The sequence below is a fragment of the Opisthocomus hoazin genome, chromosome 9 (genome assembly GCF_030867145.1).
Source record: "Opisthocomus hoazin isolate bOpiHoa1 chromosome 9, bOpiHoa1.hap1, whole genome shotgun sequence".
Classification (NCBI taxonomy): Eukaryota; Metazoa; Chordata; class Aves; order Opisthocomiformes; family Opisthocomidae; genus Opisthocomus; species Opisthocomus hoazin.
In genome coordinates, this window is record NC_134422.1 from 30814525 (window position 1) to 30842328 (window position 27804).

At 44.9% G+C, this 27804-nt stretch overlaps 1 protein-coding gene across 2 annotated transcripts in view; it reads right to left on the reverse strand.

Annotated features, from left to right (window-relative positions):
- Positions 1–12654: 12654 nt before the first annotated feature.
- The window catches only part of PLEKHM3 (pleckstrin homology domain containing M3), a 91489-nt gene continuing 76339 nt past the window's right edge, over positions 12655–27804 (reverse strand). For both annotated transcript variants that reach the window (XM_075431161.1, XM_075431162.1), the window contains exon 8: positions 12655–19374. In XM_075431161.1, coding sequence (XP_075287276.1) covers positions 19197–19374 — 178 coding nt within the window. In that variant the 3' untranslated portion in view covers positions 12655–19196. The remainder of the gene's footprint in view (positions 19375–27804) is intronic.

Here is a 27804-nt window from a genome sequence, read left to right on the forward strand (position 1 = left end):
GCAAACCCCGACACCAAAACCGACCTCTCGTAACTGGACCTGGAGGGCGGCTCCCAAATAAGAGACCAAGGCCCTTGCTGCCCCGCAGGTGGGAGGGACCTGGCAGGCAGGGAGACAGGCCGGCTCTCAGCCCTTCGGAGCAGACAGAGCAGAACAAGAATCGCTGCCGGCATCTGCGGAGGGACCCTGGCACTTGAACCCTACCGGCGTGCAACGGCAGCAGGGGCAAACATTTCCTCCTCTGCCCAAATGATTTAGAAGCTGTGGGCTGCGGGCAGGAATCCAGATCCAGTTTTAGGTCACTTGGACGCTTTTCACCACGGGTGCATTTTTGTCGAAATTCCCTTGAAAACCCTAACCTACATCAATACTCTTTGTTTTTATATATATAGCTGTACAATTACACACCTTAACATGTTGGAGGGAAACCAAACCACGCCAAACTGTAATCATATTCAAAAAGCTAGGTGGAACTAGACAACTTCTGAGTGAATTCTTGCAAAACTGGATTTCTAACAGCAATACAGACTTCAGCAACACCCGACACAAGTGCTGCAGTTTGTAAAACACTACCGGAAGTTCAGATAGGTAAGACTAAAGTAAAATCAGGAAGAGTGGCTGCATTTGAAACTCATCTTGCTGGACTAATCAATTATTCCTTAACAATATCTGTACATACAAGTGCACATAAAATGTACATAATTAGTTTCTGTTGGTCTCCCTGGGGACCAGGACCCCTTTCTGCGAGGCATGGTTGGTACACAAAAGGGGTGTTCCTCTCCCAAGGTGCCATCACCACAGCACTCTGGAGGCAGAGGCAGAATCAGGGCCCTAGTCCAAAGGCACAGGAGGGTCGGTGGAGGTGAGGAAGGGTCCCTGCCATGCCACAGCCTGGTCACCAGCGCCACAGCCACGGCTGATCTTCAAATCTCCTTGCTGTGATTCACACAATGCCGAGATAACCAGGAGGCAGAGAACTTTAAATTTTGTTTCCTTGGGGGACATATTGCAGACTGAAACTTTGCAGATACTTTGTTTTCGAAACACATCACATCGTGCTTTTTTCTTTTTTTTTTTTCATGGCCCCTTGAAAAGAAAACATGATAAATTAGTATGGCCCTGGCAAAGCCCTCACTCTTCATTGGGCAAATACTTATTTATGGACTTTTAAATTGTGGCTTATGTAACGACAGGGTGAGTGACTTTCAAAAAACCTCTGCCATGTATTGACCTGATAGACCCTAATGGGTCCTTCAGAGCAATTAGGATTTATTGTGTTAGCGTCTATTGTGTATAGAGACCATTTTAAAAACATGTGTTATTTACCCAGAAGGCAGTAATGACTGTTTAAATACACAGTCAGATTGTTTCTGAAATGCTTGCTGCTCTATACATTGCAAATAAGTTACTCCAAGTATTTTTCAGAGTTAAATACTTTGCTGTACTGGGATTGCCAAGCAGGGTGATTGTACTGCACATACATTTGTATGCTTATAGCTGTAAGTGAATTGAGCTCTCAGGAAAGCTGCCAAATGAGCAACCTTGAAGCACGAAATCTGAGATTTTTTTCTTGACCAAGGGGCCAGTGCTTGCCTTTCTAGCGGTCTGAGCAGCTCAGGCCACTTCCCAGCTGAGAGAGCAGGGCATTTCCCAAGAACCACACGTGTTTTGGCCTGTCTGATCTGAATGCCCAGCAAAGGTGACCTTAGCAGCCATGAAGCTGTGGTTTCCACTATGGCCCATCTAACTCGCTATGTGCATGCAAGACCATCACCACTTCCTCGTAACCTACTGGGGGCCTGCACGCAAAAATACAAGTGTTGGCTCCTGAGCAGTGGCGGAGATTTGAGAAGCCTAACCCCTGGCCAGGCTCCTCAGCAGGCATCAAGGAGCACGGCTTCACTGCCCAGCAAAGATTGGCGCTGGCTTACACCAGCTTTGACTCTGACCACACAAGTACTACAAAACCCAACTCATACATGGGAGCTATCAAATGCCTTTATTATTATTATTATTATTATTATATATTAATAACAACAACAACAATAACAATAACAATAACAATAACAACAACGAATTACTCCTTGCTTTATCTTCAGACCAATGCTGTTTTGATCAATGCCATCTCTAAATAGGTACTTCCTTTCTCTGCCCTCTCCTTCGTTGTGAGAGACCTTCAGGGTGAAACTGCTCAAAGCAGTTCAGCTTTGGCACAATGCTTTCCCTGCCCCGCTTCAGGTCACAACCTTTGGAAACTTGTTTCTATTTGCTTATTTTACACCAAAATTAAAATAATATCTGTTACAGTTCAGTACTTCATTTCCAGGGACAAAACTGCTAAGCAGTTTTCTAATCCAGCAAAGAGAGAGAGAGAGGTTAGAGGAAGCTCTGGCTGAAAATGTGGTAGCAAATACTTCAGAGTTCGGATGCAAGTTTGTAATGGTCAATGTGGAAAATCCTCTGGAGAAAAGACCCAAGCAGCCTGGACTGAAGCTGGCTGAAACTTGCAATTTCTGTTTTGTGGAAAATTCCAACATTAAAAAACAATGTGAAACACACCAGTTTGTGCCAAACAAGGCAAGCTGCCCGTACTTCTGAGAAATCCTGCAGCATCAGGAAAAGCTAGGAGGTTTCCTGTCAAAACACGGAGAAGCCCTAGAGGCCCCCTGCCCAGGGAAGCCTTGGGAGCACAGGATGGGGGGGCCCTGGAGCAGGAGGACACTCCTGGGGTGCCAGGAGCCTGCTGCGAAGCCAGGCAGACTTCAGCCAACAATCAGCCCGGTGAAGACTTGTCCCTTAGGTCCTGCCTGGCTTTCAGAGAAAGTCGGTCAGTCAAAATAAAAATGTTTCCAAGAAACTTTCTGTCTATGTTCAGCTGGCACTTTACAAAGAAACTGCTATCGGTATGAACATCTGTGGTTATGGGCGGTCTCTCCTGGCCTTAAAATTCTACGAATTGGTGAAAATCATATGATAATGACTGTCGCTGTTAAGAGTGACTTCAGTTTGTGTTCAGAATAGTTCAAGTTCAGTCTGGCCTTTCCTGAAAATACAAAGTTTCATACAATCAAAATAGGTTTCAAACACATAATCCGCTTTGACTGCATTTCTTCACTAACTCTCCAGACACTGTGATCAAGATTTTGCAGATGCAGTGATGCTGGACCCTCTTGAGGCAACCTCTGAGGGTTAATCTTAATTTCCAGAAATTGTTGCAGACCTATCCTTTCGAAATTAGTCTGCTTTATAACATGCCACATTGCCCACTCAAGATCAGAAGCAGTTAAAAATCACACATTTGAAAGCTTATACTCACCTATAGTACCCTAGAAGGAGAAAGTTCATATGAAATACACACATGCTGTGTTTTCAGGTTTTCATGAACCAGTAAGTATCAAGGCCAGAGACCTTCTGAAACAATGCCCTCTCCCTGACCCTTTAGGCATTCTTGCTAAGACCAGGCACTTCAGATTCTCCCTATCTGCTTTTGACATCCTTGAAGTGCTTGACACAGGGCAGGAGGAATATTTGGAGCTAAGGCTTAGTGAGTCACATCATTCACATGAAATGAACCAAATTATGTTGAAATACACATTTAAATCCCTTCACAATCAACATTTATTGGACACAAGTAAAAAGAGAAGAAACAGATGAAAAGGCAATTAGCACTAGCTGGAACTAAACGCATTTTGATTACTTCCTCCTGCAAGTCATTCATGGGATAATGTAATACACAGGCCACAGTGATTTTTGGAAAGGATGTTGCTAGCAACCTTCACACTCAGGCATCAGTTAGATGTGAAGAATTAACACATGCAAGTGGTCCACAGAGCTCAGTCTTAAATAGCAACAGCTTTAGCAGGGACTAGCATTACAGAATTGGAGCACATCAAGAGATTTGCCGGGCAAAAGAAGGAATCCATTCTCTAAACCCTGTACCTCACTGCAATGTGCAGCACCATCAAGCACATAATGATGTTACCCTGCCTGGGATGTGTCCTGGTGACATAAGAAAGTGCTCCAAAACATTTTTAATCCTTCCACAAGTGCTAGCACAGGATTGCCAAAAATCTTTGATGACCAGGTTGTGCAGTCCTCTTACCGTCTCTTTTTACCAAACTGATGCAATCAAACTGATTTTATGTAAGCAACAAGCTGACAAAAAATGTGGCATGAAAACGGTGGAGTAGCTTGGTTCAGCTTTTTGCTCAGAGAAGTCTGTGCAGCTGCAGCACACTCTCTGTGTGTATTTCCCTGCTGAAATCAACTCTTCCACTGCTCGGGACGAGAGAGCAGCTGAGCCCTTCTCCATGCCTCCCACAGGCTGGCACTGCCAGACCCCCAGCGGTTACACTGTCATGAGGCAGACAGGACACCACTGGGTGCACCTGGAGAGATCACTGTGCAAGCTTCCACCACTCAACTTCACCATATGCCCCTCACTGTGCTCAGTGCTGAATGTAGCTGCAGTATAAACAGATCTCAGGCTGAGCAGCCAAGGAACACAAAAAGTAGGAGAAAGAACAGATAATTCTCCCTGCTTTTGCAGGCAGAAAAATTCTGTGATTTGCCTTTATGGCCACACAGAGCTGGAACATCAGGCCTTCAGGCCTGAGCTGGAACAAGACCATTCCAGCTCCTACTGCAGAGACGCTGCTCTCTGTGTCCGTTCCACTGGAGCACGTCAGGCTGACAACCTCCAGCGCTATGCTGCAGGGACGCGAGGCTATGTGTCCGTTCAGTCATGGCCAGACTGCTTGTCCTGGAGACAAAATCCCTTTCTGGGAGAGGGGCAGTCTGGAGGGGAACGAGGCCAATTCCTTACATGGGCTGGCCAGGCTGCATCCCGACAGGACTAAACATCCTCCTTGCGGGAGGAAGGGAGAGGGCAAGGTGAGAAGGCAGTGTCATCCTTTCAGCTGAGACTCTGCCAGGGATGCTGCTAATTAGCAGAGAGAGGGTATGTTGTGGCTGGTGGGAGACAGACACATTCCATGTTGCAAGACAGAGCCTTCAACAGCTGTATCTGCAAGACACACATGCCATGAGCTCCCTGGTCGTGTTTTACATTGCAGAAGCCACCCCAGCAACACCAGCCAAGTCCTTGATGCCCACTGTGCAGCACTCAGTCTTGTGCGAAACCCGTGATGGGATTTTGGATGGACCAAAAGTTTTGAGTCGTGAATCCTATTTTCACTGTTCTAATACAATCAAACCTATTTTGTACAGACATACAGAGTGGCTGTGGCTTCCAGGCTGTGCAAAAGACTGGTACTGGAGCAGCAATTGCATTTCCTAAGCGTGCTTGCATATCTTAGAGACAGGAGAGTGTCGTACCTGTAGCTAACAGAGGTGAGGAAGTATTTTCAGTCTCTACCCGAAGAGAGACAGCAGTCCGGAACCGTACATGTGTGTGCATTTATCACTTTAACGGGCTGCAGTGTGGAAATGTTTGCAGCAGAGACTACTAAATTTGTTCAGTTGGTGTCTGGTCTAATTTATACTGAGCTGAATCTGCAAGAGCCCAGCTTAAGTTTGTGACATTGTGTGTGGTTGTGCTTGAGATCAGCACCTGCTCCAGCACCCCAGTATCCACGGACAGCTGAAACGCACACCCATTAGCTGCGAAGAGCCAACAAAGCAAGCACCAGGCCCTGTGGCTTTCTTCCATAGATTTTATCGAGATTCCCTGACAACATAAAAGGAATGATTCATAATTTTGTGTGTCTCTGTACTTTCCATTTAGGCTAAGATGCCCTGGATTTCTCCTCAATACTTACGCACATCCCTATGAGGTGAAACCTGCCTTACGGATCTTTTAACTTGGCATATTCCTGAGACACAGATAACTCTGCTAGGCATACAAGCTCCTGACTCAACCTAGTATGAGCAGTTCAGGAGACGAGCTGAGGCTGATGACAGCAACAAGGTGATCTCTACAGAAGTAGAGATTAAACATATTCAGCTGCACAGTAATGCAGTTACCCAAGACAAGCCCAAGCTGTGCTGGGCCAAAATGTGCTTTTAAAAAATTTTGTGCGCACCAGTGAAGGCCTTGGCATGACTGAGAGCTGGCACAGAAATGAGGGGAAAGGGGTGGATGCAGGTGCTGTTTGCACTGTGCAGACTTCTGTGGAGAAGGGAGGGCAAGGTTTGGTCTTCAGCCTGGGCAGATTCCTCACCGCTGTTAAGCTGACAGAGTTGCTGTCAGGCCTTTCCCTGAGCAGACTGTAGAAGCCTGTACAGATGATCATTTTACGAGCAAAGAGGAAAACAACGGAAGAGGAACAGGCCATGGACAAACACAGCCCAGGCGCAAGGTGTGTCGTGCCAGGCTGCAACAAGGGACACGGCTGCTTTAAAGGTGCTTGACATGGGTACAGTGCTGATCCCAAAACCATACCCTGTGCCCTGCTCTGGCTGCAAAGCACCCTCTGTAACTGGCTATGAGCTTTAGAGAATGAAACCCAATTTACTTGCTACAAAGAAGAGCTGGATGGGGCCTCCCCGGAGTGTGGTGGGTGAGGGAGGGCTGCCAATTCCCATCCCCGGGCTGATCCCCTCCCGGATGGATCCCGAGGGAAGGGGGAAGGGGCAGCGGTGGCAGCAAGCGCAGGAACAATTCACTGGAGAGCCACGGCACTCTTTGCAGTTTGCCCACTAATTACTGTTAAGCCCTGGTTCTTTTTTGTGTTCCAAGGGGCGTCTTCAATGTGGCACTGCTTCTTGGGCCTTTCATGCGGCTGGGCCAACCCCTGAATAGCAGACTTCGCCCCCCCCCCCCCCCCCCACTACCCCTCTCCCCCTCCCTTTTTCTTTCCCCCTTTCGCTTTTCTGTTAGTATTTTCTGTCCATGTTGTGTAAGGCCCTAAATGAATCTTGACTGCCCCTACGGCCGACTGGAGAGGCACAAAGGCGGCCCATTCCAGCGGCCGCAGCGCCATTGTGTGCCCTTACAATGCACTAATTGGCGGTGACAATCGTGGGGCTGGGGAGGAAGAGGGGGCCGGGGGGGCCGGGGGAAACGGGTCTGTTCCCGTGAGGCGGGTCAATAAAGAGAAGAGAAGGAGTGTGAGGAGCGAGAGACATGCTCTGCCCCGCGTCTCTGCGTCCCTCCCGCATGCACGTCCCTGCGAGTCCCACACAGTTTGCACCAAGGTCCCCCCCACGTTCCCACAGAGAAGGGTAAAGCGAGTAATTTTAACGGGTGACTATGCAGAACAAGAGATGTGCAAACTAAAAGGGTATCCCAGTCTCCCAGGCTGTCTCCTCATCCCAGAGGCCGAAGAGCTCATGTGATGAGGACACCACCCAGATATCAACGGGAAAAGATCATGCACAAAGCCAAGGGGATGCTGGTGATGCAGCACTCTGGGTACACGTGTGAGAGAGCATGCTCACCTCTGAATGAACTGAGCTTAAAAATCCCCTTTTTTGCACAAGGACAGTGGGATGCAAGGACAGGTCATCCGGCAGTGCTCTGCTAGGGCAGGCGGCGGTCCTGTGGAGTAGCCCATGGGGCTGTTGGGAGCAGAGTAACGATCTCAGGCCACATCTTCAGCACCAGCTGAGAACCAGAGGAACGAAAGGGCTGAGGCTGTTTATTGCCACTGTGACACCTCCTAGGACTCGGAGCAAGGGACCAACCCAGTCTCACACTGAGATTTGGCTGGAGTGAGCCCATGGACTCCAAGGGCTGCCACAGTGTGAAGTCAGTCCTGGAACTTGGAGGTTGATGTATCTGATGAGTGAGGGACAGATTTCAGCTCTACTCACTAGCTTTTAAGACAAAAGCCAGGACAGGAAATGGCATGGGCAATGCTTCTGAGCAAAAAGTATGGAAGGCTCAAAATTAATTCAGACAGTTGAGAGACATGGGGTCAGATGCTGAAGTACTCAACACCTACCTCCCTGTTTTCCAAACAGCCCATATCAGCTCCCTCAGTACAGTGAAGACCAGCAGGTGTGGGGCACTCTGGTTCCTGACAGGGAAAGCAAGACAAGCCAGGCTGGCAGCAACACTCAGGTTTACAAAGGGCTCTGAATTGTCGCTTCTTGACAAAGATACTTCTCTTTTTTGAAGCTGTCTGATTTTTGAGGAGCATTGTGCAGAGCAGGGTCAGGAACGAGGTAACTCTCCCAGCACTTGCAGGACAGCTGTGGGACTGCTATGGTGAGGAACACTTCTGCTAAATGCTTTGATGGAAAAGAACTACCTCCTGCATCTGGAAAATAGCAGGGAAACACCATCCCAGGCAGTGGCATCTAACCAGGGAACAACTACATAGGAACCACCTCTAGTGGAAGAACAATACTTTTCTGCAGCAAGACTAACAGGTCTCATGTATCAGCATGGCTTGGAGAAGAAATCTTGCCATAACCCCATGAAGAGCAGAGATAATGAGCAGGGAGGACAAACTGCAATCATGGACCCACAGACAGGCAGGCACTGTGCCTGAATCTAAAATTCCTGGTGCTCTGACTGATTAGGACTGGCATTTCAGTTTGGTCCACTACATATAAACACCGAGTTCAGCTGCAAAGTCTGGTTCTGCGGCCAAAATGTTGAGGGGAAGCCTACTGTGAGCCCAGTGTGACAAGTGGAGCTGCAACAGCCTAGAGCTGAAAGTGTGCCGAGTCCAGGGTATGCTGTTTAGAAACCCTGGGATACTGGACTCTTGCCCTTTTCACCTCATGGCCACCCTGAGCACCATATTTTTCTTAATGTCATCTCTCAGCTTTTGTGGGTCCTTGTCAGCATCTCTATGAAACACTAGAGGACAATTCAGTTTAGATACATCCATGTTCCCAGGAGGAACCCTCATCTCTCTCCGCTGACTGCAAGGTGGACTTGTCAGCTGTGTTAGGCTTCTAAAATTTGGTGGTGGCAATATTCTCCCTGAGACAAAATCCCTAGTTATCTGCTTTAAACCCAGTAAATGTGCCGCTTCTGCTTGCCATCCCCTAGCAGGCCTCCACACAGCTCCTACTGACAGCTATGGAAACATTCCCATGGATTACCATGAGTGCCGGAGGAGGGCCTTATATAGTGAGACTTCTCTGCCTCCCCTTTGCCCTAAGCCCTTCACAGAAGTACTTTATTGTTTTATGACAGCGCAGTAACACTTGACGTAAATCTCTAAGCACAGCTAACAATGTCAATACTGTGTAAATACCTACAGTAAAGACCCATATTTTATTATACTTTCACCTGCTATCACCGAGGGTTAACTCTGTGCTAGAGGCACAGGCATTTTACAAGGAATCCGCCAATTTTATACACTGCTACAGCTCATGTCTCTGAACACCAAGAGCCCAGCTCTGGTTCTTTCACAAACTGCAGTTTGCATTGGAGTCAGCAGAGCTTGTTTCTGCTTAAAGAGTTGATCACGCTGTCTGTTAAATCAGAGACAAGTGCTCTCCAGAAGTGCAGAGTCCAAGTCAGAACAGGACATTTTGCAATATGTACACAACAAACAACATCCACCAGTGTCGCAAGCAATTGCGTGCCAATGTCTGATGACAGAATGGTGCGTGCTGGGGTCTCAGTTCTTCCACCCCAACCAAGCTCCCGCAAGAGTCTGTACCCTCCGCTCTCACAGATCAGTGGGATTACTTGCAGGGCAAGGCACAATTCAGTGGGGAGACACTCATCAGGTTTTATGACTCAGTTGCTGTCCTGTAGGTACTTGTCTGCAGTGTCAGTCACAAATGAGATTAACTCACCTTTAGAGCTATGAAAGCACTTTGGACTGAAGTGCTCCATGCACGTCGATTACATCTATTACTTTCTCACACAGATTCAGTAACTTGCACTCTCTTATTTTTAAACTGTACTTAACCACTAACAATTTCTTCTTATTCACCTGTAAATACACCATATTGTACCTACATGATAAACACCTGGGAACTTTCAAGTCAATGAAAGTTCAGCCCTTAACATAAGCTCTTATCTGACTTTTGCTTTCCAGATGAGCCTCACAACTTCATTTTTAATATCTGAGGCTAATGCCTCGAACTCAATTACAGAAAATCAAAACTCACTTACTTTAAACAGTGGACTGACTTTTTAGCATGCTTACAGACTCAATGCCAAGTTTTATATTTGTCTACGCTGAAAACGGTTGGAATTTACTCCTGCTTGCCTTGGAGACTTTGTCTGGTTTTACTTGCGACACCTGATTATCTGAGACGCTTTTCACCACCTTCGCATAGTGGTAATACTCAGGCTTCTAGATGGGACCACTATTTTGGAGAGTATTTGTTAAACAAGAACGATTTTAAAAAGACAGTCCAGAGCTCTGTACACACACTCCGAGAATATTTTCATTTGCCCTCAGTGTGCCTTTCACTGAAAAGGTATGGGAAGCTTCAGACATGGAAGGTCCCTCTCCATCCCTAAGGAAAGAAGGAGGAAGCTCGCTCCATTTCGGTTAATCTATTACTGTACTGTAATCAGGATTGCATCATACATGGTATAGAAAAGCTGAAAGAAAAAAAAGTTTCCTTGAGCCTGGAACACAATCCTGGACAAGCAGCTTGTACCATTTGCTTTATTTAAGACAGTGTCCTCAGGACTTCATAAACTTGTGGACGCTGTCACTTCTTCCCAGAAGTAGGGCTGCATTTCAATTCTGCCACCTTTTAGAAAACCAGTCAACTTCCTGTATTAAACCAAATACTGTTAATTTTGGTCTAAGAGCTGGAAGGGTAACTTTTTAAAAATTAACTGTCCTGACCTTTGAGAGCAGAGCTGGAGCTTGGCTTGTCATGCTTAGGTGATATGAACCATAACACCACTCATGGGACTTGGCACTGGGAGATGATCAACTCTCCTGTCTCAGCCTATTGTAAAGTGTTTAATATGCAATGAGAACTTGAAAGAACCAGACCCAAAAGACTGGCTGTTGGACCTAAGGGGTTGTAAGATTGGCTGATGATCCAATATTCCCAAACACATCAGTGTATATGGTTATAAAACATTGACTTGTCCCATCAGCATGAGGAGTATAAACCATGAAAATCAAAAGGTGGGTGGATATTCTGTGGGTGCCAGTCTGTCCTCCCTGCTCAGCACCAGAAACAAATACCACTTTGCTACTCTTTCCCAAGGGACCTGGAGGGCACACTGCAATTCACAGTCAGACTAGTATTTTCTGTGGCCTGCTGCGTTAAAGGCTAGCTGATAAATTACTACAAATAGTTAACAGAACAACCCAAAAAGCATGGCTTTTTGGGGTGTGTGTGCAGGAGTTAAGAACAGGGTTGCCAGTATTAAGGTTTTATTGGCAGAGCTATACTTCACTGGCGGGCACAGCTTTCAGTTAATGACAATGTACAACAGGGAGAAAACATCCACCACTTTAGCTCCTGACTGAAACCAAAAGAAATGTTGCTCCAGCCCCAGCAGATCATTTCAGTGACAGCTCATTCACTGTAACAGCGCACAACAGAGAGGCTGGGAAGGGGCAGGGAGGAGAGAAGCTGCGTAAACACAGACACAGGAGGACAGAAAAAACCCCCAACCAAAGTGCTCCTCCCAGGGCTCCCTAGACCCCATGGTCTCTGCTCTGTGCTGATGCTTTTTCCCACTATCTCGCACAGGCTGAAGTGTGGAGGGGAGGTGGCAGTGAAAGAGGAGATGACGTCATAATGGAATTTGCTCACCTTGTAAAGCAAATGAGGAGGAAGAGAAGGTCTTGCACATGGTTTTCTCGTGCAGCTTGTGTGGTCCCGGTCAAACATTAACTCCTTGCTTGTAGCGCATTTCATCACAGGGATGAAGTCCAAAAGTTCCTGCAGGAGAGAGGACTGACATTCCTGCTGGACTTCTGGTCTTTCTGAGGAGGAGCAGGGCAGTGAGGAAGGGAGTATATCCTCCTCTTTGAAGGCCACGAGAGCATGGGGCTAAGGTGTGGATTTCTCTAGGCACCCTCAGGCATGGCATTTAGGCCCATAAGCTCCACCACAGCTCAGCGCTGCAATCCTTACAGTCACCAAATCCACAGCTCCAGGGAGCTGCAGAAGCTCCTCAGCTGGTGCACTGGAAGAAGTAATCCAGAAGAGCAGGAATCATGCCTGCTCCTACATCCATCAGCTGGAGAGCCAATTTTGCCAGTGTGGGCAAAATCCTGCCCTCCCAGCCCTTCAGTGGTCCCTTCAGTCCAACTGGGAGGTGCCTCCCTTACTTAGGATTCAAGGCCGTTAGCCTGGACCCTTTTGGCAGAGGTCCATGTGACAGCCATGCAGTGGGGAGCTGCATCCCTATGCCTCCTGCGAGCCTCCGAGGAGCTCCGTATCCAACGGTGCCCAAGAACAGCCTCCAAGAAGTCCCCCCGGGAGCTGTTGGGGGTCAGCACCATTAAATACCCAGGCATTCGTGGCTTTCAAAAAACACTTGCGTGAATTAACTGGGAACCCAAACTTACAAAGCCTGATACAGTCATTGACAGTATTTCCAGAGACCCCCTGGCTCAGACCTAGGAACAGTAAATATCATAATTTGTTTAGATTTGGAAGACTTTCACCAGCAGATCAGCATTTTTAAGGAAACTACCACTCTTTCAAAACTTGTCCTACCCTTGGTGCAGTATCCACCAGAAGGCAAATTAAAAAGGACGAGTAACTTTTTTTAAGTGTTTATTGAGAGTTGCCTTTATACATGAGGGACTGGTGCTCTGATGCTGTCACAAGTGAACCCAAATAAACCCTGCTCAAGTGTCAACAAGCAATTCAAATCACTGAATTTAAATTAGAATATTATTACACATAAATAATAAATTAAGACTATTGCCTAGTAGTTGCAGATAATTTAAAAAAATCCTTGTCCAAAGTAAAAAAAAAACAAAACAAAACAGACACAAAAACAATGAAACACACATAACGATGTTGCAAATAAATTAACAGAGTAACACACACAGGTAATGTTTTTTCAAAACCTCAGCGCCCGCTGCCAGCAATGCTAAAATCCATTGCAAGCACTGCAGGTGAGCTGCTGCTCCGGCGGGAAGCCAGGCCCGGGCTGCCAGGCACAGCTCCTGCCGCTGCGCTGTGCTGCTCACGCCTGGTGTCCCCCAGCCTCCAACTGCCTCGACTGAATTAAAGTTCATTTGGAAGCTGCCTTTATCGCTTAAAACCCTTCAAACACACATTTGCTCATGAACTCTTGCCTTTGCTTAGCTCAGGTATAGAAGGGACTGGTATAAGCTACCCTGATACCACATGTACCAATGCCATTAAAAATCAATCTGAAAAGACACTTTAGTTTAAGCAAGGTCGACTTTGTAGACAAGTGCATAAGCAAAACTGAAATAAACCCTTTTTCCACGAAAACAATGCTGTGTATTCAAGGATTTATATTGGTTTAATGAGTGCGTTAGACACAAATAAATAAATGAGCCACTGACACTTGTGCACATAGACGAGGCCTAATACATTTTGGTCCCAGACAGCTGATAGCTTTCCAGGCCTGGATTTCTCTGATGCTGCCCACAAGTGGCATCTTTGCAACCTGGATTAATAGCCACCCTAAGGAATCTGGACAAAACTGGCATTTTAAGACATGACCCAAGCCAGTGTGCGCACACCAGGGTTTTTAAGTAAAGAAGGACTTTGCACATTATCATCCAAGCTGTCTCCTCATTACACTGCTAAAATGCAGCAACAGCACTGCCGTTCTCTTACGGGATTCCTGCTACTGGTGTCAAACATGGACTTAAAAGATTACAGTCAGTACGGACACATGTCCAGGTTGACACGTGCTGGAAGAGTTAGCCACATACGTTAGCAAATAATGCTAAAATTTAAGCAGGTTAACCTTCTCTCAAAGGTAATGCTGACCAAACCCTCACCGAGTTAGCATTCAGGGAACCATGCTGCATTAAAATTAAGCTTTGAGGAAAAGCCTTCACTAGCCCAGCACTGGACCCAGCTGTGCCACGCGGGTAGGGAGCACCTCACAGCAGTCCCTCGCCATGTGGCGTGGGCTGGCCAGTGGTTCCAGGAGGAAGAAAATTGCACATGACCTGATCCTGTTTTAATGCCCCATGCTTGCCATTATTACATCTGCACAGCTCCTGAAGGCCTCGCATAAGCACAACTGCATTTCTGGCTGAAGATAAGCCCAGCTAGTCTCCAAAATACAGGTAATAAAAACCCATGCTATCCTTTCTCATATTTCCCTCTCAAAGCACAGATAGTAAACAAATTTCATGGTCATAACTCCTAGCAAGATGGAAACTGCCATGAGCAAGGGTTTTGAGCTCCAATGCCAAACACGCTGCACCATGGCAGAGCATTCCTGACAAAATTCTTCACTTTTGAAAATTTAAGGCACCAAATCGAGCAAAAGTGAGGGGTTTCGATGCAGCTTGGTGTCTTCAGAGCTGGTATATGCAGCCTGTAGCGCTCACTTCATGTGGGCAGAATAAGCAAACTGATTTACTCAGCTGCCCCTGCAAAAGAGCACACGCAGCCATATGAAAGTTTCAGTTTAAGCCTACAAGTTAATTGAACAGCAGATTCAATCAGGAAATCCAAAACAGGAAGATAGACACTAATATACAGTACTGTAAGGCACTCCTACTGGGAAGGGAAAATTGGAAGGCAAATTACGAAGGAGAGAATGATCAGAGTCAACTGGTTCAAAAGCAACACAATGAGCTATGAAGCTCAAAGTCTAGCTGTAGGCTCAGCACTGTGAGCAAAGACAGGGACAGAGGGAAAGAGAGAGAGGGGACCGGCTTGCAGCTGTGCAGCAGAAAAAAAGAGAAGATTGTGATAATTATTCGATTACATTTCTTTTAACACAGATCAACAGTCAGCTGTAATCCAGGCTGTGACCTTGGAATCCAGGGAAACTCTCAGTGGCTTCTGTTGCTTCTGGGAAAAAGTAAAATACAACAGTGCAGCTTCCCCACTTCACTGTAAACAGACATTCTCTGCTTTTCTTGTTTTTTGTTTGTTTGTTTGTTTGGGTTTTTTGGTGGTTTGTTTGTTTTTTGTTTTTTTGTTTAAGTCTTTTAGGACATTATCATCAATCTGTTGTAATACACACAGTATCCTGGTATTAAGAGAAGCCTTGACAAGAGGAGCTCTAGAGGTACCCTGATGATTCATTCCTAACAGGACCATCAGAGCCTGCAGAGTATTGTGAGAAACTCAAGTTCTGCATCAAAAAGTACCTTCTCTAGGAAACCCTCACAACTGCCAATTCCTATCATCCTAGCAATGAGCTTATATTGGTATGTGCCAGCCAGGATATTATGTCACATCAACAAAGCCATGACTTTTCATCATCTAAGATAGACAAAGAAAAGCAATAGAAAGATTTCTACGTAAGAGATCCAAATTTCTTTTTATAGGTTGATAATGTGAAAAAAAAAAAAAAAAAGGTGCAGTTTGCATCCCCTAGTTAAGTCCTTCTTCACATTAGAGGAAAGCTAGAGGGTCAGGGTAAAGAGGAAAAGAGACTTGAATATAAGCATCTCTACAGTGTCCTAGATTAAAATAATCTCAGACTAACTAAACTGAGAAGAGACATTTCTAAGTAGTTGCAGAGGGTCAGGCTATAGTCCTATATATATACATATATATGTATACATATATGTACATATATATACACATATATATACACATATACAGGCTATAGTCCTGTATATATACATTGAAGCACCCTATTTCTACACTGATTAAAAGTTCTGTACAAGCAAAAGCAGTAACTGGATGTACAGATCAATTCCTCTTCCATGAGCTACGAAAGCACCTTCTCTGCGAAGGAGACAAACAGCACATTTTATTATTGATTCATAATGAAACGCTATTGTTCCAATCTATTTTGTGTGTGAGTAGGATGACTAGAAATACCAATATGTAATTTCACCTCTGTGTGTGTGGGGAGAGAGTTGTGCAATCTGCAAAGACCCCAGGTACTTTTCCAGCTGATGCCCACCCAGAAGTCTGCAGAGCAGAGCCACGTGCAGGTTATGGGCTGCAGAATGGGAACAGTTGCACTGGGGACCAGCATGCAGCCCTGTTCGTACAGCAGAGACAATCACACAAGGGTACAGCATTGTCTGAAACCCAAACCACCTACGGAACCCCAATATGAGTCTCCTGCTAGCAGATGGCTCTTGCAGGAAAACTATCCTATTAGAGTTGGGTCTTTGGAGAATTAGCAATGTGAGCAGTAGTTTCCATTTATTCTTTTGCTTTGCAATCCTGAAAAACGAACAGGGTTTGTTCCAACTGCACCTGCACCTTCTCAGGGCAGAATCAAGCCTTTCACTATGCTTATGAAAGGCAGCGACAGAAGACTTTCTCTTACCTGTTCATATGAAGTAACTTTTTTTGGATAGGAGCTAGGCATCCCTGAGAGGAAAGCATCTTCCATATTACAGTCTGCTCCTATAGCTACTGTGAGAAGGTACGTTACTTTTCCAAGGTAGAAATGAATGTGTATCCATTTTAGGAACTGGCTTGTTTACAACAACATTGGATTTTAAAGAAATTAATCTGATCTGTATTATACAGTATCCTTTTACATAAAGCTTTGGGCACTGCCAGCATATTGTATCAACACGCTTTTGCTCTTTGCTGATAGTAACAGCAGTGGTTCCAGACCCATGACTAACTCCAGCAGTTTTGCCAACATCATGCTCTTTTCGTACGTAAATCTCAGATAGGAAAGAAACTGTTCTGTAACACCTGTGCAAACCCAGAGTAACTCCAATGTCACCTATGTTGTTATTCCAGAATCCAACTAGAATATCTAACCACCCACACAACTGGTACTTTGGAGATAAGGACATCTGTCAAAGTAACTAATCATTCACAATGTCTGAACTTTGATTCCTTGACTCCATAGGGTTTTTGACAGCACACACAAGCAGCCTTCTCTCAACTGAGATGGACACGAACCAGTGCTGTAAGGTATCTTAAATACCAGAGCATGATGATATGAAAAACACCACCATTATGCCTAGAGCTAATTCAAAATAGCATCTGCCAGATTCTGACAGTTTCAGGCCTACTGGCTCCGCCACAGGACTAGTCCTAGTGACACATGCTGAAAAACATGGGAGCGTACTGTTTATTCAGTCAGTAGCACTGCAGTTCCTGTTTGCATGACTAATTCCACAACACTTCCCCAGTGTTTGCATTTGTGGACATGCACGGAATTCTTCACGTGGGAATGGACTTGCAAGAAACATTAAATCTTTAAGGATGACAGCTGAAAGCAACTCATTTCAGGAGGAACGGTGAGCTGAGAAACAGACATCCCTGTTTAGGGGAAGTATTTTAGTGACAAAGGTGCACGATTCACCAGGTTTATTAAATACTGGAATCCCTATACTACTTTGCCAAGAACATGGAAAAAACCCTCACTTCCTTCCAAAGAATCCCACTGCAAGCAGGGCTTCTGGAAAAGAAAGGCACTGGTTGTCTAAAGTATACATATATAAACACGCTCCTATACATATAGTAGTTGCACTCAAATTTGAGAAAGCTCAGATTCAGCTACTTTCTTTGACAGGAAGCTGGAAAAGGTAACCACTTTTACTCCAGTACAACGCACTTTGTTATAGCATTCTACCTTTTAAAGCAAGCATGATGTACCCTGTTATTTTATTTAAGACAAATCAGCAATTAGTGAGGTGCTTCAATGATCAAGACTGCTTTCTGCCTTGAATACAACAGCCTGCAGGTTATACAGGAAGCAAAGATCAGTATTCTGCATTTTCAGAAATCTACATGAGAAGAGAGGAAAAATACACATGCATGTGACTGGCTTTTTTCTCCTGAAACCGTATTTGCTTTTTGTATACCGATGTATGTGTATATATATGTGAATGCCTTCATACGTATGTAATACAACACATTACTGCAGGGTCTGGAGAAAGAGTTAAGAATGTGGATTGGGGGGAGGAGGATCTCAAAGTGCTCACTGGAGGTGAAGCTGCAATGAATTAAACATACTGCCAGTGGTGACACACACCTCCTCAGTTAAATCCATCACATACTCCCCTTTCAAAATATATGTAGTTTACCATGTTTAACACTTCCCTGTGTTCCAGGTGAGTGGAGCAGAGCCATACCTCAAGGAACTTCACTCTCCACCACGGAAGTCACTACAGAAGTATAAAATCCCTTGGAGCTCACAGAGAATGCAGGACACAAATTGCGCATGAGCACAGCAAACTAGTGTTTCACAATTTTGGAGGTATTTTCTTACATGGGCAAGACCACTTTCCTGACTATTAGCCTAACAGGTTCAGGTCAGAGAAACATTTAAAGTAAACTTCACAAAATAAAAACAAAACGAATGTGGACACTTAAAAAATCTTAAAACGTGAGATTAGCAGGAGGTCAGAACCAACATCATGTTACTGGAGATGAGGACGTGGCCTCACATAGATCAAGAGCAACCAGGGTAAACTCAGTGGAGTTCAGTGACAGAGCTTGACCAATACATCCAGTCTGAACAAAACCAGCAGCAAGTCCCCTGCTTATCTACGTATGGAATAGTTCACTGTTGTGGTTATAAATATATAAACATAGCTGAAGGAATTCTGCGTCTTGTGTTTCGAAGCACCCTGAATAAGGTTTGACGGGAGCTACTTTTCTTTCCTCAGGGAGGAGTGACATGTAAACACACTGATCCTTTACAAATAGCTCTCTAGAAACATGAAGAAATGGAATCATGTGTCCACATCAGAAGGAGCAAGTGGGTTTAAAATAATTTCCTGCCTATTAGGTTCTGTGAAACACCTCACCAGAACCTCTGCCAAGGCTAATAATAAATAAATAACGCACATAAATAAGTAGATGATTCAGCAATTCTAAATGAACAACATAAAAAAGTGGTCATGGCAGGAAGTATTTTCTGCCTTGAGACACAGTCTTCTCCAGAGGCAGAAAAGAAAAAGCTGGGTGCTTAATTAGCTTGACCTAAAGCATTTCAAGTAAACCGCATTTTCTATGAGAACTAGCGGCTGGACTTCAATGCAAAATGGAGTTTAGCCATTGGTATTTCAAAGCCAACAAGGCTTTACGGCTACTTCAGCAGCTGCTATTCACAGATGAAGAAGGTCAGACGTTATTTTGCAAAAAGATTTCTGCCTGGCTAAGCTGAGAAATTGCTTGAGCTGGCAGCTGAGAAAGGGATTCTCTTCAGGCTGGCCACTGCCTCAAGGAAGTCATGTGTTCTGGTATGACAACTCAAACATGTTGCAAGACTCTTCGAAGTTTTCATCCATATTCAGTTGCCTCCAGAAGGATTTCTGCTTCTTCTGCAATTCTTTACGCACACACCTGGGACACGGTACAGCCTTCACTTTGCACTCAGAATGGAAGACAGCACCACAGCTTTCACACCTGCAAATACAAATCAGTGTCAAAACTGAATGATAAAATAGGACCAGAGCATGCAATGGACTTCACATTGATTGCAGGCAGCAGACATTCATTCAAACAGTTCTGGTAGCTCAAAGAGCGCTATGTTTCAAAAGAGTGGTGTTGTAAAAGACACTGGCTTGCCCACACCTCTGCTGGTGTAAAGCTACTCAGGATCACTAAAATAAGTTGACTTGCACCCAGCTGCATTTGCTAAGAATCTGTCCCAGCACTTCTGCTTCACGGACAGACATTTTTAGAAGGATTAATACTTATCTTCTTATTAACTAGCATTCAGGTCTATCACAGAACAGACATCATTTTTGTTTTACGAAAGACAAGTTTGCTGCTTTGGTTTGTACATGAAGTGTAACAGTATTCATTTCTATTAAGATATACTTGAGCATTTGCAACAGTCAAGATAGGACATTTTTCTCATTGAAGTTCCAGTAGTCATCTGTTCTGGAAAGAGTAAAAGTGGAATTCACTTCAACAGCAGAAGTCATCATTCCGCAAAGTAAAAAAAAGAAACAGAAGTAGGTGATATTTTCTGCTCTCTGTCCTGTGGAAGATCAGACTAGATCAACACTATTATAGCTTCTGGCATTCAAAGATGTGCTACTCTGTTCTCAAATGTAATATTATGACTTCAAATCAAACAACTGCTCAAACAAGATGACTGGATTACTTTTGGGGCACTCTGAGGCAATGGATGTAATGTCACAGCAGATCAAGCCCCATTTCCAGATGGCTGTGGAGCAACGAAACATCTGGTGATCATGGAGTGGGCTACAACTACACAGACAGACATTCTCAGCCTTTCAAGGCAAATAACTGTTTGTAGTGATGAGCAAGTCACTACAGCTTTGTAACCAAATGAAAAAAAAAAAAAGATGAGAGTGTCAGAGGTACAAAGTCTTAGATTCCAGTTGGATAATCAAATGGTGAAAGCAACAAAACATCAAACTTTCAAGCAATTTTTAAACACAAATGAGGGGCGCTGGTCACTGTAGTGATTCTGTGGGAAGTCTTGAAATGCCTCACACTTTTTCGCAACTATTGTAATCAAATTACTATATGAGAATCCAAGTGTCCGTTGTTATAGCTTTAGTGGGGTTTTTTGTTTGGTTGCCATGAGCTGGTTTTGCTGTGGCTTTTTGTGTTGTTTTTTTTTTCTTAGAAATTAGATTCTTTTCTTCAAGACTGCAGAAAATTGAAAACATGAAGAAACACACCCCAAACACTGAGAAGCCACAAGGCAAATTGTAGTATTCGGTATGCAGTCTGGCAATGGAGAAGTCCATAAGCTAATACCACCTGTTAGCTGTACTAGCTGCATCAGCATCTCACCTGTGACTTTTAAAAAAAATGTTCCTTATCTGGCTACACTTTCAGTTTTATGCATGGGTCCAAACACGGTCTAAATTTTAAGTAACTGCAGAGCTTTGAGAAGGCTATGCAGAGGTTGAGAGAGGCATATTTCTAGCTAACATAAACTGATAAAACTCAAATAGCAAGTAAGAACAGGAAGGTTAAAGAGGCTAAGTACAATGCCATATACCTACTACTATGCTCTCTTGCAGTAAAACTTGACTGTCACATTTTCAAGTCCAGCTAGCAAGTGTAAGTCTCGTTTTGAATCAAGAAACTGGCTCACAGAGAGGAATTTATCACTTCTGTGCTCAGAGAGTGTGTGTTATGGCCCTGATCCAGTGAAGCTCATAAACATATGCTTAGGACTTTTATCCCAGTGATTTCCTTGGGATTACTGATCTGCCTACAATTAAGCACGTGTTTATGTGCTTTGCTGGATTGGGGTCTCCATGAACAGATACTCTAACGGATGAGGGAGAGACAGAGAGTACAGCAGTGTCTTTAACACTTTACATCATTCTGAACTGACACTAATGGTGATTTTATCAAGCTAATTCTCCCTCGTTAGTCAGCAATTTACAGTGTCCTGGAAGTTGCTAGAGGGTAATGATTGATGAGGAGTGTAATTTTGTGCTCCCACATTGCCACTCCCTATGCTCGCTCAATATTTCTCCACAGTACGTATGGAGGGGACAAAAATTATCAGAAATTGCTGCTGAAATGGATTGAGCAGGTTAAGAGAGGAGCCAGCACACCTGCTCTCCCCAGTCAAAGGCCATCAGCAGAGAAAACAAAGATTGATGGTATTTAAATTAATATCAATTAATTTTTCAGAAATAAGGTCAGTGGAGAAAACTGACAAACTTCTCTCACATTGCTCAGAACCAAAAGAGAGAGATAAAATGTCTGCACTGTTAGTTATTAGAGCTGGCGCTACAGCTGAAGCTCTGACCAGGACTCCACACTATCAGGCATTAACAGCAAACAGCTAGCCCTGCACCTCACAGTCCACTACACAGGCAGCCATCATGACCATTGTCGGTCCATGTGGTGCCCCCACCCCTGACTAAAGACCTATTTTCCGCTTTCTCTGGTGAAGGCTGATGTACACCGAGCCCCAGCCGCAGGGTGCAGATGACAACAAAACAGCAGCCTGGAAGAACGGTGCTCTGAAGCGGAGAACAAAGCTGTCTCTTGCTCTCCACAGCAACAGGTAGAGAGGATACCTGGCTCAGCCTTCACTGCATGCTTGTATCCCCTCACAGCTAAAGAAACTCAGTCACTGGGGTGGGGGAGAACGCTGATCTTGCTCTGGCTTTGGGCAAATGGTAAATTACCCCCCTCAAAGTGATGGAGCTATGCTATGCCAAGCCATCTACAGCTTTCCTTTTCATCGTATCAAATACAGTCAGTCTTAACTGACCATGGAAATGTCAACTGGTTTACAATTACTAATGTCACTGGGAGAAATTTTCCAGTGATACCAAAAAACCCCACCAAAATTATATTCCTTCTTAGAATATTACATATATATTGCTGCTTCTTTAATCCTGACACCTAATCTTATCTCCACATGAGTTTCACAGCAATAGCTGTGTTGTTTTCAAGCCTCAGTATTCTAAACTGCTGTTACTTCTCTGGAAAAAAAAATACATTTTGTAGTCCATAAAAGGCTCGCGTAATAGTGTACTACACTTAGTTATCTTTCCCTTAACACTTGCTGTTGTCATAGGTAAACCACAGTTCAAGTACTATTTCTGAATCTTGATGACTTCTTTGGCTAAAGGCCAGAAAGTCCCTGCATCTTTTGTGAGACTTCTATACACCACTGATAATAAGCTGATAAGCCCATAGCCATTCAGGCCTGTCATGTTTTCTTCTTTAATGAATGATACTACAATACTGCACATTAACAGCATCTTGCTATTTTTCAAACACTATTTGAAGAATTGGTGAACATTGCATGGTGTTTTCGTACAGACTTTCAGTCTCCTAAGAAGGCATCTGAAACAGTTTCCTCTCTCTCTCAGCATTTTCTCTCTTTTGATCACTTTCCTGACCAACTCAATTTCTGTTGAGACTACAGGGGGTGTTTTATGTTTTAAGGATGCTTTACTTGTTTGAACACCAGAGTAACAAAACTGCAGAGAATTATTCAACCCTCTAAATAATTTCCATTGCACTGAAAAGTGTAAAAGAAAGAGGTCAAAGCTCTCCACAGCCACACAAGCATTATAATGCTCTTATTATTATCATTACTAGTTACAAAAGAGAAGCCTTTCTACCCTGAAAGCATAAAATCATTCCTTGTATGCTAAGGAAATGCCAATGTTAGTATTTCCCATTAAATCTGGGCATTTGAAACATTTACATGTCAATATTTGGTAAATTGTAAATTCTGGCAAATTGTTTTCATGCTTCCCACATGTATTTCACAGGCTTATGACTCAAGTAATTCTAGATTCTGCACAACCAATTGATTATACTTGTATTTCCCCTCTGTACTGAAACACCATTTAGGTGCCCAAAGAGGAGGCCTCAAAGACCTGCCAACTGAAGCAGACAAAATAAACCAAGGATGATCAACTGGTGGCCCAGGATGTCACCCAAAACATAGTTTTATTTGTCTCCTAGGAACCTTACAGGTTGACAGACTGACCAGTGTGACCATGTTGGGATGAAGTTGCTGGGACTAGCAAGGTTTATTCGGACAGCTTCACTACCATGCACAGGGGCTGTACCTGACTGGCTTCCAAACGCCACGTGGGGAATCAAAGCAGCTCATGGTTACACTGTTTGTCCCTGAAATGAACAAACGGTCAGTGACAGATATACCACCATTCCCACCTCACAAATGGGAAACAAGAGCAGAGCCGACTTGCTCAGAGTCAGCCAGGATCTCAGAGAAGAGCAAAGAGCTCCCTTGTCTCACTGCAGTGCTGTATCACCATCCTTTCTCTTGTAATTTTCTACATTAACTTTCATTTTTTCATTTAAAAAGCCACTTCCTCTGTGCCAGACCTTGCACACATTTGCTCATGTGAGTAACCCCTTGAAAGGAATTTCAGTAGCGATTTGATTTAGGGCTAAATGCTTCATTGACTAGAACTCTTCAGGTATTTTTCTTTCCCTCCATGTAGAATAAAAACAAGATAAAACAGAGTTGTTCATTATGTTTTCTTTAGACGATGCTATATGTTCATCATGCATCCAAAATACTACGCCACCTACAACCTGACTGTTAAAAAACCCTAAAGACCAAACCACAATAGCTGAGGTAACCCTTGCCTAGGGATTCCAGCGTGATCACCATCCCACGCTATGCACATGTGCCTGTCTGCAAGTATTTCTGAATTGTTCAGCTGTGCGTGTTACAGACACACCCTTCAAAACTCTCAGAGACTTCAGCAGAATACAAAGAAAAACGGACTAGCCTGTGTTCACTTACAACACAAAAAAAGCCCCAAAGGCAATCAATGCCTGACACACGCACACAGAGCAATGTTATTACAGTTGCCTAGGAACCAACGGAAGGAGCTTGCCTAGGGAGGGACGCCCATGTAGCAAATGAATGGAAGAAAGTTGGCACTAATATGACATTGATTTGTCTCTATAAGGAGCCTGTTAGGATAATGCCTTGTATGACACACTTATGGTCTTTACTAGACACAGGGGTTTTTTTTTAAACACCATACTTAAAACCCATTAATACTTCAGACTTGCTTTTGACAGATTTGCCTCTGAAGAAGGAAAAACAAAGGCCAAACAAAACCAGAGCGGAGCCCACTACCCAGCCCTTCAGACTGTTACATGTCTGAAATTCACTCTAAATGATTAACTCAGTGTTCAGGAAGCCAGCAGTGATTCAAAGCATAATCATAGTTTTCCTTTCCATTTCCATACACGTGTTCATCAGACGGGGGTTACCCTTGATACACCAGCAGAGCTTGAAGATGCTCCTCCTTTCTAACAGCACGACTGGGTCCTGGGCTGGCCCCAGAGTGTACAGAAACAGTGGAAATAACTGTAACTGCCAACCATCGGCCCAGCTTGTGTGCTGGGGGAACCAATGCAGAGGGGTGAGCTGGTTACAGGCGGCAGCTAGCAAGGGGTGCACAGCGACCGCCAGCCTGCACCGATGGGACTCACTAAGCAGAGCGCCCACGGTTTGCACGCCCGGAACAGCTGCGGGGACCTGCCCAAAGAGAGCCTGACGTTGCATCTGTGGCCAACACTGCCACTGCTGCTATAGCAATGTCACCCCAGGATGGCTCAATGACACACTACTCAGCGTCCCAGCATGAAAACTGCCAGATAAGAGTCTGCTCCCTTTTACCCAGCCTGGGTTAGACTGAGCTCCTGGAGAAGCACCCCAGTCAGGGGGGAGGATGAATGAACAAGCCCCTGTCCTGGCTCGGCCACCCACGGCTGGCCACTGAGTGCCTCCCCATCTGCACCGCCTCTTGCCCTCTGTGCTGTCATGCCAGCATCCACTGCCAAAATTGATGGCATCCAACAGATGTGCAAAGCAGTCAGAGATATTAAAGCCTCACAAATGAGGGGAAAAGCAGGCAGCTCAGTGCAGGGGAGAGAAAAACACCAGTGCTCCACCAGCTTGGGGGGAGCTTCAATGTCAAATCCTCCATTGCTAGGCCCAGAGAAATTGCAGAGCAGGCCTTTGTTTTGGGTGCTCACAGAACAATTTGTTATGGGCCTGAGCTGAACAAGAACAGCTTGATTTAACCACCTGCTATCCTCCTGTGACAGTTGGGTCTACAGGCTGAGTTACTGCACTGGAGCATGACAGCAGGCTCAAACAGGAGCAAAGGATTCCTGCAGCTCCCAGACCCCTCTTTGCAGAGCTCTGTCGCTCCTGATTAAGGAGGGAAGCATTTCCTCAGCTCCCCCCAAGCCGTGGCTACAGGGATTTATGCTACACTTATCTATGTGTATTTCCATACTTGAATCCAGCAGGAGAACTAAGTAAGGACTGACTGTCAAGCTCAATACTGCACTTCATGAGTTGTCCAAGTTCAGAGATTCCAAGCCAAATAATGTGGCCTATACATAGCAGCTCACAGGACATCAGTAAAGGGACATTAAAACCAGCATTACAACATTTAATCTGAAACTCATGTGATTACACTTTAGTCAGTGTAGCTAAGTTATTTTGGAAAGAGGAAAAGTCCTACACATGGTAGATCTACTACCTGCAAACCACTGCAGAGGCTGAGATGCCACAGAGATTCAAGTGTTTACATTGCTCAGACATATATTCCCCAGGGGTCAGTGCTGTGCCCAGTTTTGTTCAACTTATTCATCAATGACCTGGGTGAAGGGACACAGTGTACCCTCAGCAAGTTTGCTGATGACACCAAACTGGAAGGAGTGGCGGATACACCAGAAGGCTGTGCTGACATTCAGTGTGACCTGGACAGGCTGGAGAGTTGGGCGCAGAAGAACCTGATGAAGTTCAACAAGGGCAAGTGTAGGGTCCTGCACCGGGGGAGGAACAACCCCATGCACCAGTACAGGCTTGGGGCAGACCTGCTGGAGAGCAGCTCTGCGGAGAGGGACCTGGGTGTCCTGGTGGATGACAGGTTAACCATGAGCCAGCAGTGTACCCTGGCTGCCAATGGCTGCCAAGAAGGCCAATGGCATCCTGGGGTGCATTAGGAGGAGTGTGGCCAGCAGGACGAGGGAGATTCTCCTCCCCCTCTACTCTGCCTTAGAGAGGTCCCATCTGGAGCACTGCGCCCAGTTCTGGGCTCCCCACTTCAAGAAAGATGAGGAGCTACTGGAGAGAGTCCAGCGGAGGGCTACGAGGATGATGAGGGGACTGGAGCATCTCTCCTATGCGGAAAGGCTGAGGGAGCTGGGCTTCTTTAGCCTGGAGAAGAGAAGGCTGAGAGGGGATCTTATAAATGCTTCTAAATATCTTATGAGTGGGTGTCAGCAGGATGGGGCCAGACTCTCTACAGTGGTGCCCAGCGACAGGACAAGGGGCACTGGGCACAAACTGAAGCATAGGAAATTCCATCTAAACACGAGGAAGTGCTTCTTCACTCTTAGGGTGATGGAGCACTGGAACAGGTTGCCCAGGGAGGTTGTGGAGTCTCCTTCCCCGGCGATATTGAAAACCTGCCTGGACGCAGCCCTGTGCAGCCTGCTCCAGGTGACCCTGCTTCAGCAGGGGGGTTGGACTAGACGATCTCCAGAGGTCCCTTCCAACCCCTACCATTCTGTGATTCTGTGATATATCCTCTGCCCCTTCTGGCTGCCACGCCACGAACTGGACTTCACCCCTCTATCTCTTCTATGATTAATGAACTGTATTCACAAAATGGTGGTTGAAGACCTAAAAGAAAAAAGTCAGGCAATACTATTAACAGCAATGTTGACATACTGCCCATTATAATTTGACTGCATGAGTCTACGATTTTGCATTTTTCTCTAAGTCTCAAGTCTGGAAATCCTGTGATTAAGCCAGGATTTATCCTTTTAATAAAAGAGAAAGGCAAAGGCACTTGGACTTCGTAGCTCTGCTGTAACACTGAAGACATGCCTACCTGGAACCAAGATGGAAAAAAGGAACTTAGCATTGAAAAAAATAAAGTAAGGATATAAACAACAAGATTATTAAGGTAATCTTAGAATTTCTAAGCACTTAGAGGGGGCAGCGTTGGCTTTCATGGGCTAAAAAGGAATTGAAAAGCTGTTCTCCGGTTTACAAGGAATGGTATTTGGGAGACAGAGAAGTCTATCTTTAAGGGAATTTGCATGAGGAAGGAGGAGGGAGAATTAAATGGTCTTGACTAGCAAGTTGGAAATATCTAGAGTGAGAAAGATGGCACAGTAGGGAAGCTGCAAAACAGAAACTGAAAGCAAGATGGCTGCCACGTTCAGCCAGCGGGAAAGAGCACAAGGCAGCACTGCAGAGACCTTCCTACTTAAAATAAATATCTGCCTTTATGCTGAACATTCTATTTAACATCCCTCTGACATGAGGCAGGTAAAACCAACCTCTAAAGCTAAATC